The following is a 22863-nucleotide window of genomic DNA, read 5'->3' as shown; positions in this document are numbered from 1 at the left end:
ATGAATGCATTCTTCTTTGAACTCAATGACAATTACTGTATTAATTGACCTCGGGGTGACTAAAGAATCAGTTAATGGCAGTGACACCACCTCCTTCCACCACTTCCTCTAGATGATTCTACAGATCGGTACTTGACCAAATCAAACAGTTTTCCTTCCGAGGGAGCAAATGGCCACATTTATTGCCAGTTCTTTAATCACACAGAATAGCTGGGATATGGTATTCCAGTCCTTTTGTTTCCTTCCTAGATTTTTCAGATAACTGTACCATGTCAGTTAGGTGTTTCTTGCGGAAACACGGAAAAGGTTCCAGTGCTAGAGCTCTTGCAGTTGCCCAAGTCGTGACGCTGTAATAATTGTTTCCTGTCAGTTGTGCCAACAGCTGACCCGTGAACATTTTAGAAAAGCTCAATGACCCAGTTGGTTCATGTCGTGTTTTCTAAGACTTTATGCCATTTCTTGACCCTGAAATTTTAGAGATGGCGTTTTCCTCAGGAAATAATATTTCTCCAGGTGTTTCTAAAAGTTACATTGCTGAGGGGCACCTAGGTGGCTCAGTCGGTTAAGCATCTGCCTCTTGGTTTCAGCTCCCGTCATGATCTCACGGTTCGTGGGTTCGAGCCCCGCAAAGGGCTCTGCGCTGACTGTGGGAAGCCTGCTTGGGATTCTTTGTCTCCCTGTCTCTCTGCCCCTCCCCCACTCCCGATCTCTCCCTCTCTCCCTCTCTCTCTGTCTCCAAAAAAATAAACATTTAAAAGTTACATTGATGAGATGTCAGAATAAGTTGTTGATTATATGGCCTGAGCATGCGAACAGCTTTTGGGATTCCTCACTTGGACGGTTTGGGAAGTGTGATGTGGAAGAAGAGACCACAGTTACTGAATACTCCCTTTGTGCTGGTGCTCACACGCGTCTCCTTAATGCTCACTACAGCCCTGTGAGGTCGGAGTGGGAACCCCATGCCTTATATATGCGCATGTGAGACTCGGAGAGAGGGAGTAATTCGCCCACAGTCTCATGGCTCATAAGTAGTGAAGGGAGGGGACTCAGAACGTGTCATCTGACTTTAAAACTGAGAAGTATACATCATTGTTATATGATACAAGTAAACAGAAGGAAAAAAAATGTGGTGTAATTACAGTTTCTCAGAACCCGGAAGTAAATACCTCCAAAATGTTAAAACAGGCATTTTAAACGCCTGTACACTAAATATGTGGTTCACAGAAGAGCCCACAAACTCTTCATTCATTTTGACCTAGGTCTCTGGGGAAATGATGAGAAAAAAAGCCAACCTAGAGTCTTTAGACTTGCCCTCCGATTCACCCACAGCCTTTCACACACAGAGTCTGCCGAATAGGGGTGTCTGACCTCAGGGTCTGTAACAGAATAGAAGCAATAGTTCAGAAAACTTGGTGAAAGACCTCAGAGGCAATCATTTTCTCAGCAATGATGATAAACAGCCTGCCAGCAAATCCAGAGACAGGGAGACTCTCAGCTGATAGAACTCCCAAAGCTTACCAGCCTAAGACCAGTTAACCCAGAAACATCATAAGCTCATCAGTAGACTCTGCCGACCTCACCTACGGAGGGGTCACGAAAATGCAAATACCCCCAAGGTTGGGGAGGAACACAAGTGGATGAGGACTTGCAAACCAGAGCAGATAGGCCCTCCCTGAAGAGTGCAGCTGCTGAGTTACGCAGCTTGCGATGATTCTTGTCACTCCATATCCAATCCCAGTCTTGCTTGATCGGATTTTTTTCAGGAGAAACCAAGAGTCTGCATTTTTATGTGAAATCAGATTTTTTTTGAATTAAAAAAAAATTTTTTTTTATAAAGGTGCATGTATCCTTTCCTTTTTAAAAAAAGTTTTTAATGTTTATTTTTTTTTTTAAATTTTTAGGGGTGCCTGGGTGGCTCAGTCGGTTGAGCGACTGACTTCGGCTCAGGTCATGATCTCACAGTTTGTGAGTTCGAGCCCCACATCAGGCTCTGTGCTGACAACTGGGAGCCTGGAGCCTGCTTCGGATTCTGTGTCTCCCTCTCTCTCTGCCCCTCCCCCACTCATGCTCTGTCTCTCTCTGTTTCAGAAATAAACATTAAAAAAAATTTTTTTTTAATTTTTTTAACATTTATTTATTATTGAGAGACAGAGATAGAGCATGAGCAGGGGAGGGGCCGAGAGATGGGGAGACACAGAATCCGAAGCAGGCTCCAGGCTCCGAGGCGTCAGCACAGAGCCCGACGTGGGGCTCAAACTCACAAACCACGAGATCATGACCTGAGCCGGAGTCGGGTGCTCAACTGACGGAGCCACCCCTGTTTGTTTATTTTTGAGAGAGAGTGGGAGGGAGAGCCAGGGAGGGGCAGAGAGAGAGAGGGGGGGGAGATCATGAGGATCCAAGCAGGCCCGTGCTGTCAGCGCCGAGCCTGATGCGGGGCTCGAACTCATGAACCGTGAAATCATGACCTGAGCCAAAGTCAGACGCTTAACCAATTGAGCCAGCCAGGTGCCCCTGAAATCAGATTTTTTTTTAAAGGCCGGCACCTAATTCAAGAGAAAGGGAGAGAGGGAGAAAGAGAAACAGCATGTGAAAGCCTGCCTGAAGGCCAGATGTCACCACAGTGGAGTGGTGACTACTGGTGTTGAGACTGTTCCAGGACCCAGAGGGTGGGAGTGCATGACGGTGATGCTACGTCACTGTGGAAAGGCTCACCTGGGTTCATCGTGACCGCTCCAGGACCAGTGGGATGGCGAACATTTTAAAAATCTTTATCCTAGTGGATAAACAGTTTTTAACCTTATTTTGGTCTTGGTCCTCCTTGAGAGCCTAATAAAAACTATAGATTTCCCAGGGTGCCAGGCTGGCTTAGAGGAGTATGCGACTCTTGATCTCAGGGTTGTAAGTTCAAGCCCCACGTTGGGTGTAGAGATTACTTAAATAGGACTTTAAAAAATTAAGTAAAACCTATCGACTTCCTTTAGGCAAGAGTTCATATTACATTCTCATAAGGACAACCGCAAGCTTGGCTTATAATTTCTTTGCGTGCACAGACCTCTTGACGTGCCTTATAGACATCAGTTAAAGACCCAAGTTTTTATCCAGAAACCACAGCTCTTCAGAGTGGCTCAGTCCCCAGAGGTTTACTATACTCTTCAATGCTGCGGTGTTCAACCTGTCGTTTTAATCCTGTCTCTGTTTGCAGTCTTGCAGACTTTTCCAAACTCAGGCATTCTTCCCCTTTAGCTTTGAGCTAGATAATTAACACTTGTCATTTCCCGTGATGCTTAAACACAAACCACAGTGTATCCGTGTGGACCAGGCACAGGAGTTGGAAAAGGGAATGAATCTCCTCCCCCAGTCCTACCTACGTTCCCCCCACCCCCCCAGCGTCCTCTCTGAGGCCTTCCAGACCGGGAGGGGGCGGGGGGGGGCGGGCAGCAGGCTACAGGGATGTTCTCATGTGTGCTTACTTGTACAGGAACTCAGAGCCAGCAGAGCCTCTCACTGCTGCTGCCATGGGCCAAGTTTATACAGAACATCTGTAAACATCCTTGGGAACGCTGTGCTCCCAAGAGGCCTTCAGTCATTGCCAGTGCGGGAGGGTGTGTTGACCCACACCTTGGAAGTTCAGGGTTTGAACTGTGTTTTATCCCTGAAGAGCACTTTCTTCCCCTGAAAGTGCTGTTTTCCCTCAGGGAAGTGACCCAAATGCAGACAGAAATAGCAGAAAAGATCAACTGAATCTGGTTAAGATGTGGACTCTTTTCTCTGTTCGCTTTCACATTTTGGATTTAGGGGAAGCTGAAACTAGCAAAATTCCCAAGATGTAATCCAAGTCCATGCCGTTTCTAGTTTGTTAAAGACAATCATAAGACAAAGGTAGTGACCACCTCAGCTTCTCAAAATACGACTTAATAATATGCTTTAGGGTCACCTGGGTGGCTCAGTTGGTTGAGCGCCCAACTGCGGCTCAGGTCATGATCTCACTGCTTGTGAGTTCGAGCCTCGCGTCGGGCACTGTGCTGACCGCTCGGAGCCTGGATCCTGCTTCGGATTCCGTCTCCGTCTCTCTTCCCCTCCCCTGCTTGTGCTCTCTCTATCTCAAAAATAAACATTAAAATTTTTTTTTTAATTTTAAAAAACATGTTTTATTGATTTATTTTTTTCAGTTTTTAATTTTTTTTTCAACGTTTATTTATTTTTTGGGGGGACAGAGAGAGACAGAGCACGAATGGGGGAGAGGGGCAGAGAGAGAGGGAGACACAGAATCGGAAACAGGCTCCAGGCTCTGAGCCATCAGCCCAGAGCCCGACGCGGGGCCCGAACTCACGGACCGCGAGATCGTGACCTGGCTGAAGTCGGACGCTTAACCGACTGCGCCACCCAGGCGCCCCTTCAGTTTTTAATTTATTGTGAGAGACAGAGAGAGCAAGCAGGGGAGGGGCAGAGACAGACAGACAGAATCCTAAGCAGGCTCTGCTCAAACTCGTGAACCACAAGATCAGGACCTGAGCCGAAGTCAAGAGTCGGACGCTCCAACTGAGCCACCCACGCGCCCCAAAAGTACATTTTAGATGTCAGCGTGTGGTTTGTTTTCTTTCAGGAGAAATAAACTTTCAGATCCGGTAAGCTGGGAACAACTGGTACCTTCTAGTTTTAAAAGGCTAATTGGTGAGAAACTAATTTCAGTACAAAGTTGTCATTTCTCTGCAGATTACTCGCAAGTGCGTACAATGGCCTCATTCTTAACTCCCAGCTGCAGTTTGGTCCCTCCAGCTGCTCACTAGACATCCTACTTGGGAGTCGTGTCATCACCTCGAACTCACCTTTTCTAAAATTCAACTTAACCTTCCCTCTGAGGCTTGCTGAAGGGTACCTCTCTTCCTCCCCAGCTCTGACACCTGGCCAGCTTCTTTGGTCTTTCTTCTCTCTCGTTCCCAGAGCCTGTAAGTTATTTCTTTAACAGCCCTCAGATAGCATCGATCCCTTTCTTTATAACTTGTCATTCTTGTGCTGTTTTCCCTCTTTATCCCCTCAGTCCCAGAAGTGATGAAACATTTTACTTCTAGGATGTCCTAGGCCGTCCCTCCTTCCTGAGGAGATTTATCATTCTCTGGCACCGCTTTGCTGATCCCATTGCCTCTGAAACCTTTCTCTGCTCCCATTGGCCCACCTCTCATTACCTAGGCACACACGACCCCATATCAGACCGGTAGCTCTGGGTCACTCACTGCTCCCCACGAAGGCACTGAGTCCGGCCCATCTTTCCTGACCCCTCCCCTGCCCCTCCTTCACTTGGGATCTTTCCTCTGACACTGAATCCTGATGAGATCCTGAATGTACCTAGAAGGCAAGCCCAGTGCCCAGCTCAGTTAATAGCAGTGTTTCAGTTATTTATTTCCTGGGATAATGGCCCCCTCGTGGCAGTTGTTTAATCAATATTAGCCAGATAAAGGAACTACCTTATGCAAATGATTCCTTTTTCTAAAAATCTGCATAAGATCTCCCACTTAGCAATGTGAAGGGACTGCCTATAGGAAAGCATTTAGGAATTTTTTTAGTGTTACTAAACATACAACTAATAAGTAAATATGATGATCAGAAATGATTTAGAGTTTGTCATTAAGAATATTTATTTGAACTCTTTCTTCCAAAAAGAACAGCTTTTTTTTTAAGATTAAAAAAAATTGTTTTTTTTTTTTAGTTTATTTTGAGAGAGAAAAAGAGTACACTCTCCACACTGACAGTTGGAGCCTGATGTGGGGCTCGAACTCACAAACCATGAGGTCATGATCTGAACTAAAATCGAGTCAGACGCTTAACTGACTGAGCCACCCAGGCACCTCAAATTTTATTTTTATTTATTTTTTATTTTTATTATTTAAGTTTATTTATTTTGAGAGAGAGAGCCCAAGCAGGGGAGGGGCAGAGAGAGGGAGAATCCCAGGCAGGCTCGGCACTGTCAGCACAGAGCCTGACACGGGGCTTGAGCTCACGAACTGTGAGATCATGACCTCAGCTGAAACCCACTGAGCCACCCAGGCATCCCGTCCCCCTGATTTTTTTTTTTTTAATTTTTTTAACCTTTATTTATTTTTGAGACAGAGAGAGACAGAGCATGAATGGGGGAGGGGCAGAGAGAGAGGGAGACACAGAATCGGAAGCAGGCTCCAGGCTCTGAGCTATCCGCCCAGAGCCTGTCGCGGGGCTCGAACTCACGGACCGCGAGAACGTGACCTGAGCTGAAGTCGGACGCTTAACTGACTGAGCCACCCAGGCGCCCCGCCACATTTTATTTTTAAGTAATCTCGGCACCCATCGTGGGGCTCAGGCTCACAACCCTGAGATGACGAGTAGCGTGCTCCAGGGTGCCTGGGGGCTCAGTCCGTTGTGCGTCTGACTTCGACTCAGGTCATGATCTCATGATTCATGGGTTCGAGCCCTGCATCGGGCTGTGTGCTGACAGCTCAGAGCCTAGAGCCTGCTTGGGATTCTGTGTCTCCCTCTCTCTCTGCCCCTCCCTCACTTATGCTATGTCTTCTCTCAAGAATGAGTAAACATGGGGCGCCTGGGTGGCTCAGTCGGTTAAGCGTCCAACTTCGGCTCGGGTCATCATCTCACGGTTCATGGGTTCGAGCCCTGCATCGGGCTCTGTGCTGACAGCTCAGAGCCCGGAGCCTGTTTCTGATTCTGTGTCTCCCTCTCTTTATGCCCCTCCCCAACTCATGTTCTGTCTCCCTCTGTCTCAAAAATAAATAAACATTAAAAAAAAATTTTTTTTTAAGAATGAATAAACGGGGCGCCTGGGTGGCGCAGTCGGTTAAGCGTCCGACTTCAGCCAGGTCACGATCTCGCGGTCCGTGAGTTCGAGCCCCGCGTCAGGCTCTGGGCTGATGGCTCGGAGCCTGGAGCCTGTTTCCGATTCTGTGTCTCCCTCTCTCTCTGCCCCTCCCCCGTTCATGCTCTGTCTCTCTCTGTCCCAAAAATAAATAAACGCTGAAAAAAAAAAATTAAAAAAAAAAAAAAAAAAAGAATGAATAAACATTAAAAAAAAATTTTTTTTTTAAATAGTAGCATGCTCCACCAACTGAGCCAGCCAAGTGCCCCAAAAACAACAATTTAGGCTTATACAGAAGGTGGTCCCCCTCTTTACTATAATTTATTATTGTGAATAACAGTATGAATGTAATTATTATATTTAAAAATTTTATATTTTGTATTTAATCCTTTAATTTTATATTTATCTTTACCTAATTGTCTTTTTAGTACTGATGAGGACCTTTATTCCACTTTAACACTGAGTTTAAAATTTAGCTGTGTTTATTGTTGGAGTTTAAAATCCCCCACTAGTGTTGTGTCAAAGGGAATACAGTATATTTTTTACAATTTTATATGTGTTTTTGTAATTATTATAATATACATTTTTATTAAAAACAATTTGGTATATACAGAAAGCCAAAATAATCACGACCCTCCCTCACCCAGCATACCCAGACCCACTACAAATACTTCATTGTATTTTCTTCTGTCTTTGTTTATAGATGTGCTTGTTTATTTTAATACTTATTTATTTTTGAGAGGAAGAGCAAGTGAGGGAGGAGCAGAGACAGAGAGACAGAATCCCAAGCAGGCTCCATCAGTCCAGAGCAACACCCAAGACTTGAACCCACAAAGCCTGAGATTGTGACGTAGCCAAAACCGAGAGTTGGAGGCTTAACCGACCGAGCCACCCAGGTGCCCCTACAGATTTGCTTATTTAGGCTATGGTAGTCTAAGGGTGCCTGGGTGGCTCAGTCTGTTGAGTGTCTGACTCTTGACTTCAGCTCTCGTCATGATCTCACAGTTCATGAGATAAAGCCCCAGGCTCCACACCGTCAGGGATTCTCTCCCTCTCCCTCTCTCTGCCCCTCTCCTGCTTACACATTCGCACGCTCTCTCTCTTTCAAAATAAATAAACATTCATAAATAAATAAGTAAAATATGGTATTCTATAAGCATAATATGTCACTCAATAAAAGATAAGATTCTCATGACTGTATTTGAAAATCAGGCAAATTGCTACCCTGTATGGTTTACTTACCACATGTCAGGCTCTGTAGGATCAGATACTTCACTTGCATTCTCCTGTTCAATTCTTAAACCTCCCAGTGGGGGTAAATGCTATTCTTACGCACGCACACACATACACACACACACGCACACTTAAACACGAGGAAGCTGAGACTCCCAAGAAGTCCAGACCCTACAGCTAGCGAATGGCAGAGATTTAGTAAGAACGCAGGCAGCCCTACTGCAAAAACAAGAGCCCTTCTCTACATGATCGCTGTGGGTGGTGGAGAGTGATTTACTACTTCCTTTCTCTTCACAGTAGCGAGATGGAGAAACCCTTACTCACCAGGGCCTCCACTGTCTTAATACCAGGAGTAGTGTGAATAGTCATTGCATTAACCCCTGTTTACACCATACACTGTCCCTGCCACTTTACTTTCAACCTCTCTGATCCTCACAAGAAACCTTGGCGGTTTTTATACTGTTAACTACCATTTCACAGTTGAGAACACAGGGCTCAGAGAGCTCAAGTAACTTGTGCAGTCACAGAGCAAGCGACTCTAACTCCATGGTGTCCTGCACCATCCTGCCTCTCAATGAAACAGTCTCCTAAGACCCGGATGAGAACGAGAAGATGGTCCTTTGCCATTTGCTTATTAGCGACATTGGCATGTTTCTGTGGCACCCGACTGGCCAGATCCAGAGGGCATGATGTGTGTCCGGGTTGAGTTGGGAGGAAAGGGTATGTTGAGCCTCTAGGGAGTTGACCTGGCACAGGGCACCTCACAAAATAAGGCTTCACTCACTTCTTGGTACTGTACCTGTGGGAGCCTCTCAAATCACATGTTTATGAAATAAACATAAATAATTACCTACTGGGAAAACATTTGGATTAAAAAAAATGCATTATTTACATGAAGTACATCTGTTATTGCCAACTTCAGACATTTAACTGGCCCAAGAAGCTGTGTTTTTTTTTTTTTAATGTTTATTTCTTTATTTATTTTGAGAGAGAGTACACAATTGGGGGAGGGGGACAGAGAAAAAGAGAGGAGAGAGAGAATCCCAAGCAGGCTCCATGCTGCCAATGCAGACCCCAATGTGGGGCTGCATCTCATAAACCGTGAGATCATGACCTGAGCTGAAATCAAGACTTGGACACCCAACTGGCTGAGCCTCCCAGGGACCCACCCCCCTCCACCAAGAAGTTGGTTTATGTAAAATCATACACAAGAAAGGACTTTAGAAATGTAATTAAGAACACTGAGGCCAGAGGAATGACATTTTCCAAGTAAGTTAGTGAAAGAGAAGGATCTAGCATTCCCCACTGTCACCAAGTCCCCTGAACTTTCCACTGCATTATTTTGCTTCAGCTAATTTTCAGAAGTATGACAGGGCAGAAAGAAATTCAGTAGGTTTATTTGGTTTCTGGAATGCAAATTTTCAGAAGTCAAATTGATCACATTTAAAAATGAGCTTTAATGGGGCCACCTGGGTGGCTCAGTCAGTTAAGCATCTGACTCTTGGTTTCAGCTCAGGTCATGATCTCATGGACATGGGATCAAGCCCCATGACTGTGCTCTGCGAGGAGCCTGCTTGGGACTCTCTCTCTCCCTCTTGCTCTCTGCCCCTCCCCCACTCATGCTCTCACTCCCTCTCAAAGTAAACAAAATGTAAAGAAAAACATGTATAAAAACCAGCTTTAACAGAACGGCAGTAATCTCAAACCCTTGTCCTAATTCTGTTGCCTTTTCTTTTTTTTTTTTTTTTTTTCCTAGATTTAATGATGCTTTGGAGCAGTTTCCTAAGTCTGAAATTTTCTGTGCTTGTGAACCCCAGGATTTTCTAAGAGATGGAGGGGCCTGCACAGAACGATCTGAACAAGATGACCCATGAGGAAGGTGACCCTCTCAAGAGCACCACCCCTCAGATTTCTGTTAGTGAATTTTCATGCCACTGCTGTTACGACATCCTGATTAACCCCACCACCTTGAACTGTGGGCATAGCTTCTGCCGGCACTGCCTAGCTTTATGGTGGGCCTCTTCGAAGAAAACAGAGTGTCCAGAATGCAGAGAAAAATGGGAAGGTTTCCCCAAAGTCAATATTCTCCTCAGGTAACGCTCGGTCCATATCGGTAGCCCATACGGCTTGCGCGCTATGCTTTGTCTTCATGGGAGCAGCCATGTTTGAGAAGGCCAGAGGCGCAGGGCCGACCCCCACGGTCATTCTAGATCTGCTGGCCTGGGAGTCAGGGGGCTCAAGGACCTGCAAAGCCAGACTTCCTTCCTCACAGGTGACCGTGATTTGTTTGTGTTCGTTTATCATAAAGGAAAAAACAAATTCTGGTTATCAGACCATTGCTTGTAATGCTTTGTCCTGTAACACTTTTTATCGATTTGTATCCGCCGAGAACACCCTAGGTCTCATAGAGAAAATGGCGTCACCGCACGACTCTGTACGAATCGGTGTGCTGCTGATTTTCATAATCTTTGATAAACTGTTCCAGTTTTCACATCAGTAGAGATGGTCTCCCGTGTATAGCTTCACACAACAAATGGCAAGACCTTTCAGAGAGAGGGTTCCTTTCTGCTTGCGTGTATATTGCACCTGTCACGTCTTCGAGCCTAAAATCCTTGCTTTTCTTCTGTTGCCTTCCTGATACCAACAGAGTACCAGAAAGTTCCCTGAAAACATTAACCTAACATTCTCTTTTTCATGGGAGATACATTGACAAGCGCTTTGCTCTCACCTCTCAGCCTGGGGTACCTGCAGATTGATCTTAAATTGAAGGAAGGTTCTCTGATTATGTGTAATTGAAAACGAAGACAGCTCCACTTGTTTTCTGGAATTAATGTTGAATGACATCAGCAATACATAGATAACCTTCATCTGTTTATATTCTTTTTAAAAAATGAGAGTGCTTACTGATAAAGATCCCTTTGCCCTCCCCCTCCCCATCTTACACCACGTCCTTCCTTTTCCCCAGAGTCATTTCAGTCATGCCTCTGTTGTGATTTCCTTCAGAATTTTAACGATACTTTTGTACCTATGTGTGCGAGCAGGAAATGCAAGTATTTCCTCACATCAGTGGTGTACTGTCTATAAGGCTCCACAGTTTTGTTTTGTTTTTTAATTTTTTTTAATGTTTATTTATTTTTGAGAGACAGAGTGCATGCGGGGGAGAGGCAGAGAGAGAGACAGAGAATCCGAAGCAGGCTTCAGGCTCCAGGCTCCTAGCTGTCAGCACAGAGCCTGACGTGGGGCTCGAACCCACGAACCGTGAGATCATGGCCTGAGCCGAAACCCGAGCGCTCAAGCGACTGAGCCGCCCTGGCGACCCCATCGTTTATTATTTCCGCTCAGCAATATGTATGTCTTAAATTTATCCATCTCGATACAAATGATATCCAGTAAATTCATTTTTAAAACTTTGTAACATTCCATTGTGTGAATAGACCATAATTTGACTGTTTCTCTAACAGTGGACACATCGGTTGTTTCCAGTCCTTTTTGGTGTTACCAACCGGGCCATAGTCTTGACCATTGTTCTAAAGTGCCTGTATGTTGTTAAATATTGACTGTTAGTTTTATTTTAGCCTCTAAACATCCTAAGTATATTTAGTCAAACAACTGTCGTGTGATTTTTTTTTCCTATTCTTCATAGGGATGCCATTGAAAAATTATTTCCTGATGCCATTAGAATGCGATTTGAGGACATTCAGCAGAATAATGACATAATCCAGAGTCTTGCAGCCTTTCACAAATACGGGAATGATCAGGCTCCTTTAGCTACCAACACAGGCCGAGTGAATGCACAGAGAGGTGGGGGATTCTTTTCCGGAGTGCTCACCGCTTTAACTGGTGTGGCAGTAAGTGTACCGCTGTGTTTCTCTGCCCCCTGACCCACTCCCAGTTTTCACTGACATCACTTCTGTGGAAATTGATGGCTTACCTGTATGTGGTCATTCACTGCACGCATTTGACATCCGCTGGGTCGGATGATTCTTCAGGGAAGCTGTGTACTCAAGTAGGCAGTGCAATATTCAGGGCCCAGTTCTTCTTAGCTTCGTTTCATTCATCCCCTTCCTCACCCCTGCAATAGCCACCGTGATTATTCCCATCCCATTTGTTCATTTCTATTATTTTGGTTTTAATGTAAGCTCCATCCACAGCGTGGGGCTTGAACTCACAACCCCGAGATCAAGAGTCGCATGTTCTACCGACTGAGCCAGCCAGGTGCCCCAGTTATTCCCATTTTAGAGGTGAGGGAACAGATGCAGGAAGGTGTGAGAACTGGAATCCGAGACCGTGTCTACCTGGGTGGTTGAGTCTTGAGCATAGCCCTTTACTAACATCTCACACGGAGACTGTTTTATTCTCGGTTCCCTGGTACGAAAATTTATTATTATTATTATTATTTTAATGTTTATTTCTGAGAGAGAAAGAGACACACAAACACACGCGCGCGCGTACACACACACACACACACACACACACACACACACACACACAAACACACACACAGACTGAAGCAGGCTCCAGACTCTGAGCTGTCAGCACAGAGCCTGATATGGGGCTTGAACCCATGGGCCACGAGATCATGGCCTGAGCTGAAGTCAGACACTTAACTTAACACCCGGGCGCCCCATGCTACACAAATTTAAAGGTTACAAATTTTCCAGTAGAAAAGGCACATGAGGCAGTTATGCTGGCCAGGATGTTGGGGCCCAGGGTGCTGCGCTCCCAGATGTTCTACGCCGAGTCCTGTTCCCATCTCTGTTCCCTCACAGCCCCACAACCAGCAGAGACAGGGGCCCACCTGGAGTTCTCCTCCGCAACTCTCGGTGCCAGTGGTTCCTTGTACCGACTCGGCGTCATTCCCGTCAAGCTCAGCCTTCCCTTCCCTGCCCCACACTCGTGAGAAGCTGGCTTCTCTGACTTTTCTGTGTCTTAAGGCCTCTGTCCCTTGTTCCCAGGTGGTCCTCCTCGTGTATCACTGGAGCAGCAGGGAATCTGAGCACGACCTCCTGGTCCACAAGGCTGTGGCCAAATGGACAGCAGAAGAAGTGGTCCTCTGGCTGGAGCAGCTGGGCCCTTGGGCCTCTCTCTACAGAGACCGGTTTTTATCTGAAAGAGTGAATGGAAGGTGAGACGCTGGCTCTTCTGACGTGTCATTGACCTTTTTGTAAGCTGCTTTACTGAGTCATAACCCACATACTATGAAATTCACCCATTGAAAGTGTCCAATCCATGTTGTTTAACGTATCCACAGACATGTGCAGCCATCACCACAGTCTAGTGTTAGGACATTTTCATCACCCCAAAAAGAAAGCTCTTACCCTCCCCGCTTTGGTCCTCATGCCCCCTCCCTCATCCCCAGGCGACCACCATTCTCCTTTCTGGCTCTGTGGATTTGCCTGTTAGAGTAATCCCTGTAAACAGAATCCTTTAGCGTCTGGCTTTTTCACCTTGCAGAGCATTTTCAAGGTTTATCCCAGGTTGTCACGTGGGTCAGTGCTTCCTTCGTCTTTTTTTTTTTTTTTTTTAGTGTTTAATTATTTTTGAGACAGAAAGAGAGAGAGAGACCGAGCGAGAGAGGGACAGAGAGAGAAGGAGACACAGAATCCGAAGCAGACTCCGGGCTCTGAGCTATCAGCACAGAGCCTGACGTGGGGCTCAAACCCACAAACCTCAGGATCATGACCTGAGTCAAAGTCAGACACTTAACTGACTGAGCCACCCAGACACCCCTCATGCTTCCTTCATCTTTATGGCTGAGCAGTACTCCCACTTGTGGCTACGCTGCACTTGAGTACCCATCCTTCAGTCGTTCAGGTTGCTCCGTTTGGGGGCTTTCACGAACAGAGCTGTTCTGATCCCTTGCATGTGGGTTTTTGTGTAACCCTCTGCTTCCGAGGGCCCGTGCATGTCTGCCCGAGTGCCGTTGCTGGGGCCTGAAGTCAACTTCTGTGTTTCCCTCCTTGAGGAGCTGTCACACCGCTCCCCAGGGCAGCCGAACCATTTTATGTGACTGGCATTTTGTGTGTTGCTTCTGAATTAGAAAAGAACCATGTATTTTTTAGTCATTTTAAAATAGAACTGTAGGGGCGCCTGGGTGGCGCAGTCGGTTGGGCGTCCGACTTCGGCCAGGTCACGATCTCGCGGTCCGTGAGTTCGAGCCCCGCGTCGGGCTCTGGGCTGATGGCTCAGAGCCTGGAGCCTGTTTCCGATTCTGTGTCTCCCTCTCTCTCTGCCCCTCCCCCGTTCATGCTCTGTCTCTCTCTGCCCCAAAAGTAAAAATAAAAACGTTGAAAAAAAAAAAAAATTAAAATAGAACTGTAGGGTATGAAAGTGAAATACCCTCATAATTCTACTCTTAAGAGAAAACCACTGTTAGCATGTTTCTGGACATCTTTCTGGATTTTCTTCCACGTTTATACAGAGATACACATAAGTGTATATTATTTGTTTAAACTAGAAATACAACTTCATTAAACAGATCTGTGATTATAGGTACATATACATATACATATGTACGTACATATGTATATGTACTAGAGTCTCTTTAGTTGATCTCACCAAGGCACGTCTGGGCTGTTTCCTTTTTCCTGTCCCAGACAATTCCAAGCAATGTTGTAGCAAATGCCCTGATACAAGGAATTCCAGGATGGGATTGCCAGGCAATGGGCAGGCCTGCCTCTGCCCATCAGCATGTCCCCATGCCCCCTTCCAGAACACTGACCATCTTTCTTGGGCTCTTTCCTTCCTTGGAGGGACTGTGTAGGGAGAGTATAGTGTGCCACGCAGTGCTGAGAACAGCCACTCCTGCTAATCTGCTTGTTTCAGACGCACCATCCAGGCCCCTGCCTGCCCACCTCACACCCCAGTCACATTTTCCCCCCGAACTGAACTTTCAACTCTTAACTCTCCTTTGGGAAAGCCACACGCTCCCAGTTGAGTTGTCTACTTTTTGTAAGAATTGGCGCCTCCCCCGAATTGTGGTTAAAAACATTTTTGTTGTCTACCTGGCTGATACATCTTTGCCTCATTGCCTTCCTTCCAGAAGATGGATTCCTAGAACTGGAATTTCCACGTCAAAGGAAATAAGTCTTTATAACTTTGATCAATGTTTCCAAATCACCCACGAGAGGACATCAGTTTACATCCCTCCCCCAGTGGTTGTGTGCCTGCTGGGTCTCCGCTTGCTGGTGCACAGGGGTGGTTTTAACAATTGGCTCTTGTGGAGGCGGAGTCATATTTTCCAATGGAAGGGACCAGATAAGGGATCTACAAATATTTTTATTAAATGACGACCCCAAAACAGCTACTTTTTTTTTTTCTATTTATTTACTTCTTTATTTAGAGACAGCGTGATCGGGAGACAGACAGAGAGAGGGGGAGAGAGGGAGAATCCCAGGCAGTCTCTGCACCATCAGCACAGAGCCCGACGCCGGGCCTGAACTCATGAAATGTGAGATTGTGCCCTGAGCCAAAACCAAGAGTCGGACATTTGGCCGACTGAGCCACTCAGGCACACCCCCTCCCCCACCCCAGAACAGCTCCTATTCGAGTCATCACATTTTATTGGATTTCTTTCCAATTTTTTTCTGTATGTTAAAGAAATATATATAATTTTATATAGAATATTATATTCTATGTAAAACATATACTACATTTTTCTTTGCAAAACAGAGTACCCTGGGAGAACTCAGCTGCTTAGCTGAAAGATCAGAAGTTAGGAGCAAAACAGACCAGGGTGTGCCTCAGCCGAGCCCCTCTATTCCTCCAAACCATTTTGTCATGCACGTAATGCTCATAATTCCACCTACTCTGCAGAATTGTTAAGTGGATTGGTGACGGTTTGTGGAAGTACTTTCAGAGAGTCACTAACAATTAACAAGCATTCAGTAGTTTGCTGTTATTACTGTTACTTCATATACCAAGTATCTTGCCTTACTGGAAGCCCGAAGTATTTGTGTTGATAGGATGGAACCCTGGGTGTGAAGAGTTGGCTTCTGGTGTATAATCTCACAAGAAATCTGCTCCCCTCCCCCCACAGGTTGCTTTTAACTCTGACAGAGGAAGAATTTTCAAGGGTGCCATATAACATAGAAAACAGCAGCCACAGAAGAGCCATCCTCCTGGAACTGGAGCGTGTCAAAGCACTGGGGGTGAAGCCCCCCCAGAACCTCTGGGAATATAAGGTGAGCTCTTTGTTTATTTATTTTTAATTGAAAAAAGTAGAGAGAACGGCCCGTCCGTCATCTCGATGCCCGCTGCTTTGGAAAACATCGGAGACACAACTGAAGCCCCCGGCTCCCCACCCTCTCTAGCGGAACCATGCTCCCGCAGCTGAGCCAGGCGCCCTTACTGGGCGCATTTCCCTCCTTGGACTACGGGTCTGTACACGCAGGCGCTAGGAGCCCTCAGCCTGAACGTGAGAGGCATGAACTGAGCGTGTCCTTCTGCAAGTAGCTTTGAGCTTTGACCTCTCTGGCTCCAGTTCACGCATTTTCTCTGTTGAGCGTATCTTAGTTCGTGCATTTTCCTGTCCATGCACATGGAGGTTGTTGCCCTTAGAAACAGTGCCACTGTGGAAATTCTTGGGGAGTTCTTATGCTTTATGGTTATATACTGAAGCAGGGGATTAGTAGTTCACAGGTAATAGGCATCTTCAGCTTTATGAGGTATTGATAAATTATTCTTCGCTCTGACTGCACCAGCTGATTTCTCCTTCACGAAGATTTAGCAAATGCTGTGCTATAAAATGAATATTTTTTTAATTATAAGATACCTGGAATGTGCTGACATGGCAAATTTCTGCATTTGCATGGAGAAAAGTAATTACATATAACCAATAAGTTCATGGGAGAAAACGCTCACTCATAATTAAAGACGTGTAAACTGAAACAACCAGATGGCATCGTTTTCACCCATGTTACTGTCAAGGATGAGAGCATTACGATACGAAGAAAAAGACACTCGTGGGTGTGGTGGGTCCTAAATTGGCGCAGTCTCCTTGGAGAGCAGTTTGTCAATAAGTGTTCAAATTCAAACTGCACCTGCCCTGTGATCTGCCGTTTCACTTCTTTGCACCTGGAACACAGGCGGCATGGTGGGGGGTGGGGGGGGCGGTCAAGGTGAAGAGCAGGGCTAGGCGCCTGACTGCCTGGGCTGCTCGCTGGGCTTCTCCAGGACACGCTAGCTGTGGGACACCAGCAGGCACCCGGGGCCTTGTGTGCCCATCTCCTCCTCGGTAAATGACTTCACAGAGTGACAGTTGCAGTGAGAGCTGAACTTTGAGCCCCAAAACGTCATTAAACAAGACGTTCACTGCAGCGTGGTTGGTAACAGCAGCACAAAGAAACCAAGCGAAGTGCCTGTCATGGGACAGGTTCCATAAATTGGGCCCACCCAACCGTGGATCCACTGCAGAAGGTGGTGACGCTGGTGTGCTAATAAGGACCGATGCCCACGTTGTATTGTTAACTGAAAGTAGGGAAAAGCACATTGGAAAATCCACACGTGTACGTATCTGTATGTTGTCATATGCACAGAATGTGTCTGGAAGGATACGCAGACTGTTACAGTATTTTCCTCTACGGATTGAGACTTGGATGGAAGAGAGAATTTTATGTGTCACTTAACACATTTCTGTGCCATTTGGAAAACATTGTGTTTACTATGTACACGTATTATCTTAAAACCAAAAAAAACATTAGTTTCAGAAATTTTGATGAATGGGCTTGGAGGTCCTCAGGTAGAAGGTTTGTTGTTTTTTGTGTTATCGCTGTTATTTGTTTAATTTTGGAAAATCCCTGCTTTTATCATAAATTACCCATTTTGTTTATGCAGTAAACTCTGGGCTTTTTGTAGCCAATATTAGCCCTCTGGTAGGTTTTTAGTGTCTGGCAGAACATTCGTGGGGCACACATCCAGCGATGACCCTCTATTTAAAAAACATTAATAGTAATCTTAGCATTAAACCAGAGCGAATGGGCACGTGATTCCGCACCCAGTGTGAAAGCAGGCAGAATCTTATCAGTGGGCTCCTTTGGCTCTTCTGTGCCACCAGCCCCTCCCTGAGGGTGGCCATTTGACAATTTGGCAACTAGCCAAAAGGCCTCGCGGTGTGTGATAAGATTCCTCCACCCTAGTGCCTGGTGCAATTCCTGTTCTCATTAGACGGTAAAGAGACCGCTCCCCATTGAAGTGCCTCCCGGTAACCACCTTACTGGGTGGTTGGTTTTCCTCCTTATCTGATAGGAAATAGCCAAGCACTCACCGCCTCAGCACCCACCCTGACGCCAGACCTACAAATCCATAACCTGGTCTTCTCCCTTTCTCTTGTACTAACCATGATGTGGTTGGACACACGCAGACTTTATTTCTGGGACTGGTGCTCCGGGAGAGCTTGCATATTCAGCAAGAGCAGGATTGCCCCCAGGGCGACAATAGGCGTGGAATACACAAGTCTTCCGTAATACAGGAGTTGCGGCCCCCTCTAAAAGACCACAGTACAGGGGCGCCTGGGTGGCGCAGTCGGTTAAGCGTCCGACTTCAGCCAGGTCACGATCTCGCGGTCCGTGAGTTCGAGCCCCGCGTCGGGCTCTGGGCTGATGGCTCAGAGCCTGGAGCCTGTTTCCGATTCTGTGTCTCCCTCTCTCTCTGCCCCTCCCCCGTTCATGCTCTGTCTCTCTGTCCCAAAAATAAATAAAAACGTGGAAAAAAAAATTTAAAAAAAATAAATAAATAAATAAATAAAATAAAAGACCACAGTACATAAACAGATTTATAGTATATCTGTGGTATTAACATTTCATGGGGGCAGGATTATGGGGAAAAACAAAAAGTTTCTAACAGATTTCTTAAGGGCTGATTTAAAAAAAAAAAACAGGTTGGCAAACACTTTTGATAAAGAACTACCCCCATTTCTATTTCTCATCTAAGTTAGGAGGCAAAGATATCTTTAGAAGTTAGGGTTTTGAGGGGGACACCTGGGTGGCTCAGTCGGTTAAGCGCCTGACTTCAGCTCAGGTCGTGATCTCACTGTTCTTGACTTCGAGCCCTGCGTCGGGCTCTGTGTTGACAGCTCATGGCCTGGAGTCTTTTTCAGATTCTGTGTCTCTCTCTCTCTCTGCCCCTCCCCCACTCATGTGCGCACGCGTGCTCTCTCTCTCTCTGTCGCAAAAATAAACATTAAAAAAAATTTTTTTAAGTTACATATATATTTTTTTTAATTTCAAACACACACAATAACAGGATAAGAGTACAAAACTACCATGTACCCTTACCAGCTATAACAACTTACGGCCATGTTCATTTCAGTGATAACCTCCACCTCCCGCCCCTGACTATTTTGAAAATCTAAGATATCTTATTTTCCCATAGGTAAGTATTTCATTGGGAATCTCTAAAAAGTAAAGACTCTTTTAAAGACAAAACTGAATTCTCTGATATCAGGTAACTTGTCGGTATTCAAATAGACCACATCTTTTCTTCTTCTAGTTGACGTGTTCCAAACAAGGTCTGCATTTGGTTATTATGTGCCTTAAGTCTCTTTTACTGTCTGGATTCTCCTTCCCTTTTTTTGTCACCCTGCATTTATTGGTTGAAGAAACCAGGTCATTTTGTCCCGTAGTTTGCCCTCATCTTAAATTTTGTTCGTTGTCCCTCTGCGGTGTACCCCTGACAGGCTCCTCTGTCACCAGACATGTAATGTGTCCTGTTACATCCCATAATTCAGTAGGGAAATCTAGAGGCTTGCATTGGTTTAGGTATTTTGACAAGACTGTTTTATAGCTGGTGGCATCTTCTCCCATTAGGAGGCTCAGCATGGCTAATTGTCTCTCTCTCTCTGATGGTAGCAGCCACCGTGATCGTTCATCATTTGCCTGCAAAATGGTGATTCTGTAATTCTCTCACTTCTTCATGTGTTAGCTAAGTACGTCTAAAAAAATTAAATCAAATTAAATTTTTAAAAAAAGGAAAATTTCACTCAGCAACCATTTTGATTACCCTAAGCACAGTTTATACAGAAAGGTCAGTTAAATGCTCGATTCTTGGGGCGCCTGGGTGGCGCAGTCGGTTAAGCGTCCGACTTCAGCCAGGTCACGATCTCGCAGTCCGTGAGTTCGAACCCCGCGTCGGGCTCTGGGCTGATGGCTCAGAGCCTGGAGCCTGTTTCCGATTCTGTGTCTCCCTCTCTCTCTGCCCCTCCCCCATTCATGCTCTGTCTCTCTCTGTCCCAAAAATAAATAAACGTTGAAAAAAAAAAAAATTAAAAAAAAAAATGCTGGATTCTTTCCCTTTATTTACCAGTTTCATAATAATGATTTGGTTCTCTGTTACCTAGATAGGTAACCAGTTTCTTTCTTTAGGATCATTATTAACTAAGGATTTTAACATTCTTGATATGTTTGAATACCTTTCAGTAATTACCCTAATTGATGCTCAGATTGTCCCATCTTTTTGGAGTATAAGTCTCCTCAAATTATTTTCAGTTCTTTTTTTTTAAGATTTATTGTTTTAGCGTTTGTTTTTTGAGAGAGAGCAAGCGAGCGCACAACAAGGGAGCGGCAGAGAGAAAGGGACAGAGGATCTGAAACAGGCTCTGTGCTGAGAGCAGAGAGCCCAGTGCAGGGCTCGAACTCATGCCCCACGAGATGGTGACCTAAGCCGAAGACAGATGCTTAACCGACTGAGCCACCCACATGCCCCTGAGCTTTATTTTGAGAGAGAGAGAGTAGGGGGATGGGGTGGGGAGTGGGGGTGGGGGGAGAGAGAGAGAGAGAGAGAGAGAGAGAGAATTCCAGACAGGCTCCACACTCAGTGTGGAGCCCCACGCAGGGCTCGATCCCACGTGGGGATCAATCCCACGACCCTGAGATTGTGACCTGAGCTGAAATCAGGGGTTGACGCTCAACTGACTGAGCCACCCAGGCACCCCTTGAGTCTATTTTTAAAATTTAACATTTGAATTGAGGTATAATATACTTGCCCATGAGTCCTTTTGACATGACCTCAAAAGTCTGATACTTTTTATTTTTAAGTTTTTATTTAAATTCCAGTTAACATACAGTGTAGTATTAGTTTCGGGAGTACAATACTTGTGATTCAACATCTCCATACAATACTTGATACTCATGATAAGTACGCTCCTTAGTCCCCGTCACCTATTTCACACACACACACAGACGCGCGCGCACACACACACACGTAACCATCAGTTTGTTCTCTGCAGTTAAGAGTCTGTTTTGTAGTTTGCATCTCTCTCCCTACCCCCATTTGCTCGGTTGGTTTTTTTCCTTCAGTATGAGTGAAATCGTACGGCATTTTGTCTTTCTCTGACTGACTTGTTCGTTCAGCATAACACTCTCTAGTTCAATTTACGTCATTGCAAATGGCAAGATTTCATTCTTTTTTACAGCTAAGTGTTATTCCATTGTATATACGCGTCACATCTTCTTTATCCGTTCATCAACCAGTGAACACTTAGGTTGTTTCCATAATTTGGCTATTGTAGGTCATGCTGCTATAAGCATTGGGGTGCAGGTATCCCTTCAAATTAGTATTTTTGTATTCTTTGGGTAAATACCTAGTAGTGCAATTGCTGGATTGTAGGTTGGGTAGTTCTGTTTTTAAGGAACTTTTTTTTTTGAGGAACCTCCATACTATTTTCCAGAGTGGCTGCACCAGTTTGCATTCCCACCAGCAGTGCGAGACGGTTGCTTTTTCTCCACATCCTTGTCAACACCTGTTGCTCCCTGTGTTGTTGGGTTCGCCATTCTGACAGGTGTGAGGTGGTATCTCATTGTTGTTTTGATTTACATGTTCCTGATGATGAATGATGTTGAGCATCTTTTCATGCGTCTGTTGGCCATCTGTATTTCTTCTTTGGAAAATGTCTGTTCAAGACTTCTGCCCAGTTTTTAATGGGATTGTTCGTTTTTTGAGGGTTTTTTTTGTTTTTGTTCTTGTCTTCTGTGTTTTGTTTGTTTTCGCAGTGAGCTAGCACATCAGCGGGGGAGCGGCAGAGGGGGCGAGAGAGTCTTAACCAGGCTCCACACGCAGCACAGGGCCCACTGACTGAGAGGTCATGACCTGAGCTGAAATCAAGAGTCAGACACTTAACCCACTGAGCCACCCATGTGCCCCTGGGTGTTGAGTTTTATAAGTCTTTTATACACTTTGGATACTAACCCTTTATCAGATATGTCATTTACAAATATCTTCCTCCATTCTATAGGCTGCCTTTTAGTTTTGTTGATGGTTTCCTTCACTATGCAGAAGCTTTTTATTTTGATGTACTCCCAATAGTTCGTTTTTTATTTTGTTTCCCGTGCCTCAGGAGACATATCTAGAAAAAGTTGCTATGGCTGATGTCAGAGAAGTTACTGTCGGTGTTCTCTTCTAGGATTTTTATGGCTTCGGGTCTCACATTTAGGTCTTGAGTCCAGTTTGAATTTATTTTTGTGTATGGTGTAAGAAAGTGGTCCATTTTCATTCTTTTGCGTGTTGCTATCCAGATACTTTCTTTCCTTATGTGACAGGATGTTCAAGTTATTCTTGTACCTTTTCTATCCCAGACCTGAAATCAGCCATTTCATAGGTTGGGCCTTTTTAAAAAACCTTTTTGCTATAGAATTTCAGGTGCATGCAGAAATAGAAGAGTATACACGTGTCCAGCTTCAGTGAGTGTTGACTAGTGGCCATTCTTATTTTTACACACCCCTCCACCCACTCTTACACACCCCACACACCCGCAATGCATGGGATTATATTAAAGCATAGCCAAGCATCATATTATT

The 22863-nt window shown here is 45.3% G+C and overlaps 1 protein-coding gene across 10 annotated transcripts in view; it reads left to right on the top strand.

Annotated features, from left to right (window-relative positions):
* Positions 1–22863, top strand: part of BFAR (bifunctional apoptosis regulator) — a 36189-nt gene that overhangs the window by 5698 nt on the left and 7628 nt on the right. For 4 of the 10 annotated variants that reach the window (XM_045459889.1, XM_045459888.1, XM_045459886.1 and 1 more), the window contains 4 exons: positions 9831–10167; positions 11718–11922; positions 13030–13199; positions 16113–16257. In XM_045459889.1, coding sequence (XP_045315845.1) covers positions 9905–10167; positions 11718–11922; positions 13030–13199; positions 16113–16257 — 783 coding nt within the window. In that variant the 5' untranslated portion in view covers positions 9831–9904. Of the gene's footprint in view, positions 1–3582; positions 3606–8371; positions 8432–9830; positions 10168–11303; positions 11423–11717; positions 11923–13029; positions 13200–16112; positions 16258–22863 lie in introns of those variants that run through there. The other 6 variants (XM_045459892.1, XM_045459890.1, XM_045459887.1 and 3 more) reach the window with 4 other exon arrangements.

The sequence above is a fragment of the Leopardus geoffroyi genome, chromosome E3 (genome assembly GCF_018350155.1).
Source record: "Leopardus geoffroyi isolate Oge1 chromosome E3, O.geoffroyi_Oge1_pat1.0, whole genome shotgun sequence".
Classification (NCBI taxonomy): Eukaryota; Metazoa; Chordata; class Mammalia; order Carnivora; family Felidae; genus Leopardus; species Leopardus geoffroyi.
Note: the sequence above shows the minus strand (reverse complement) of the source record. Positions and strands in the feature narration are given on the sequence as shown.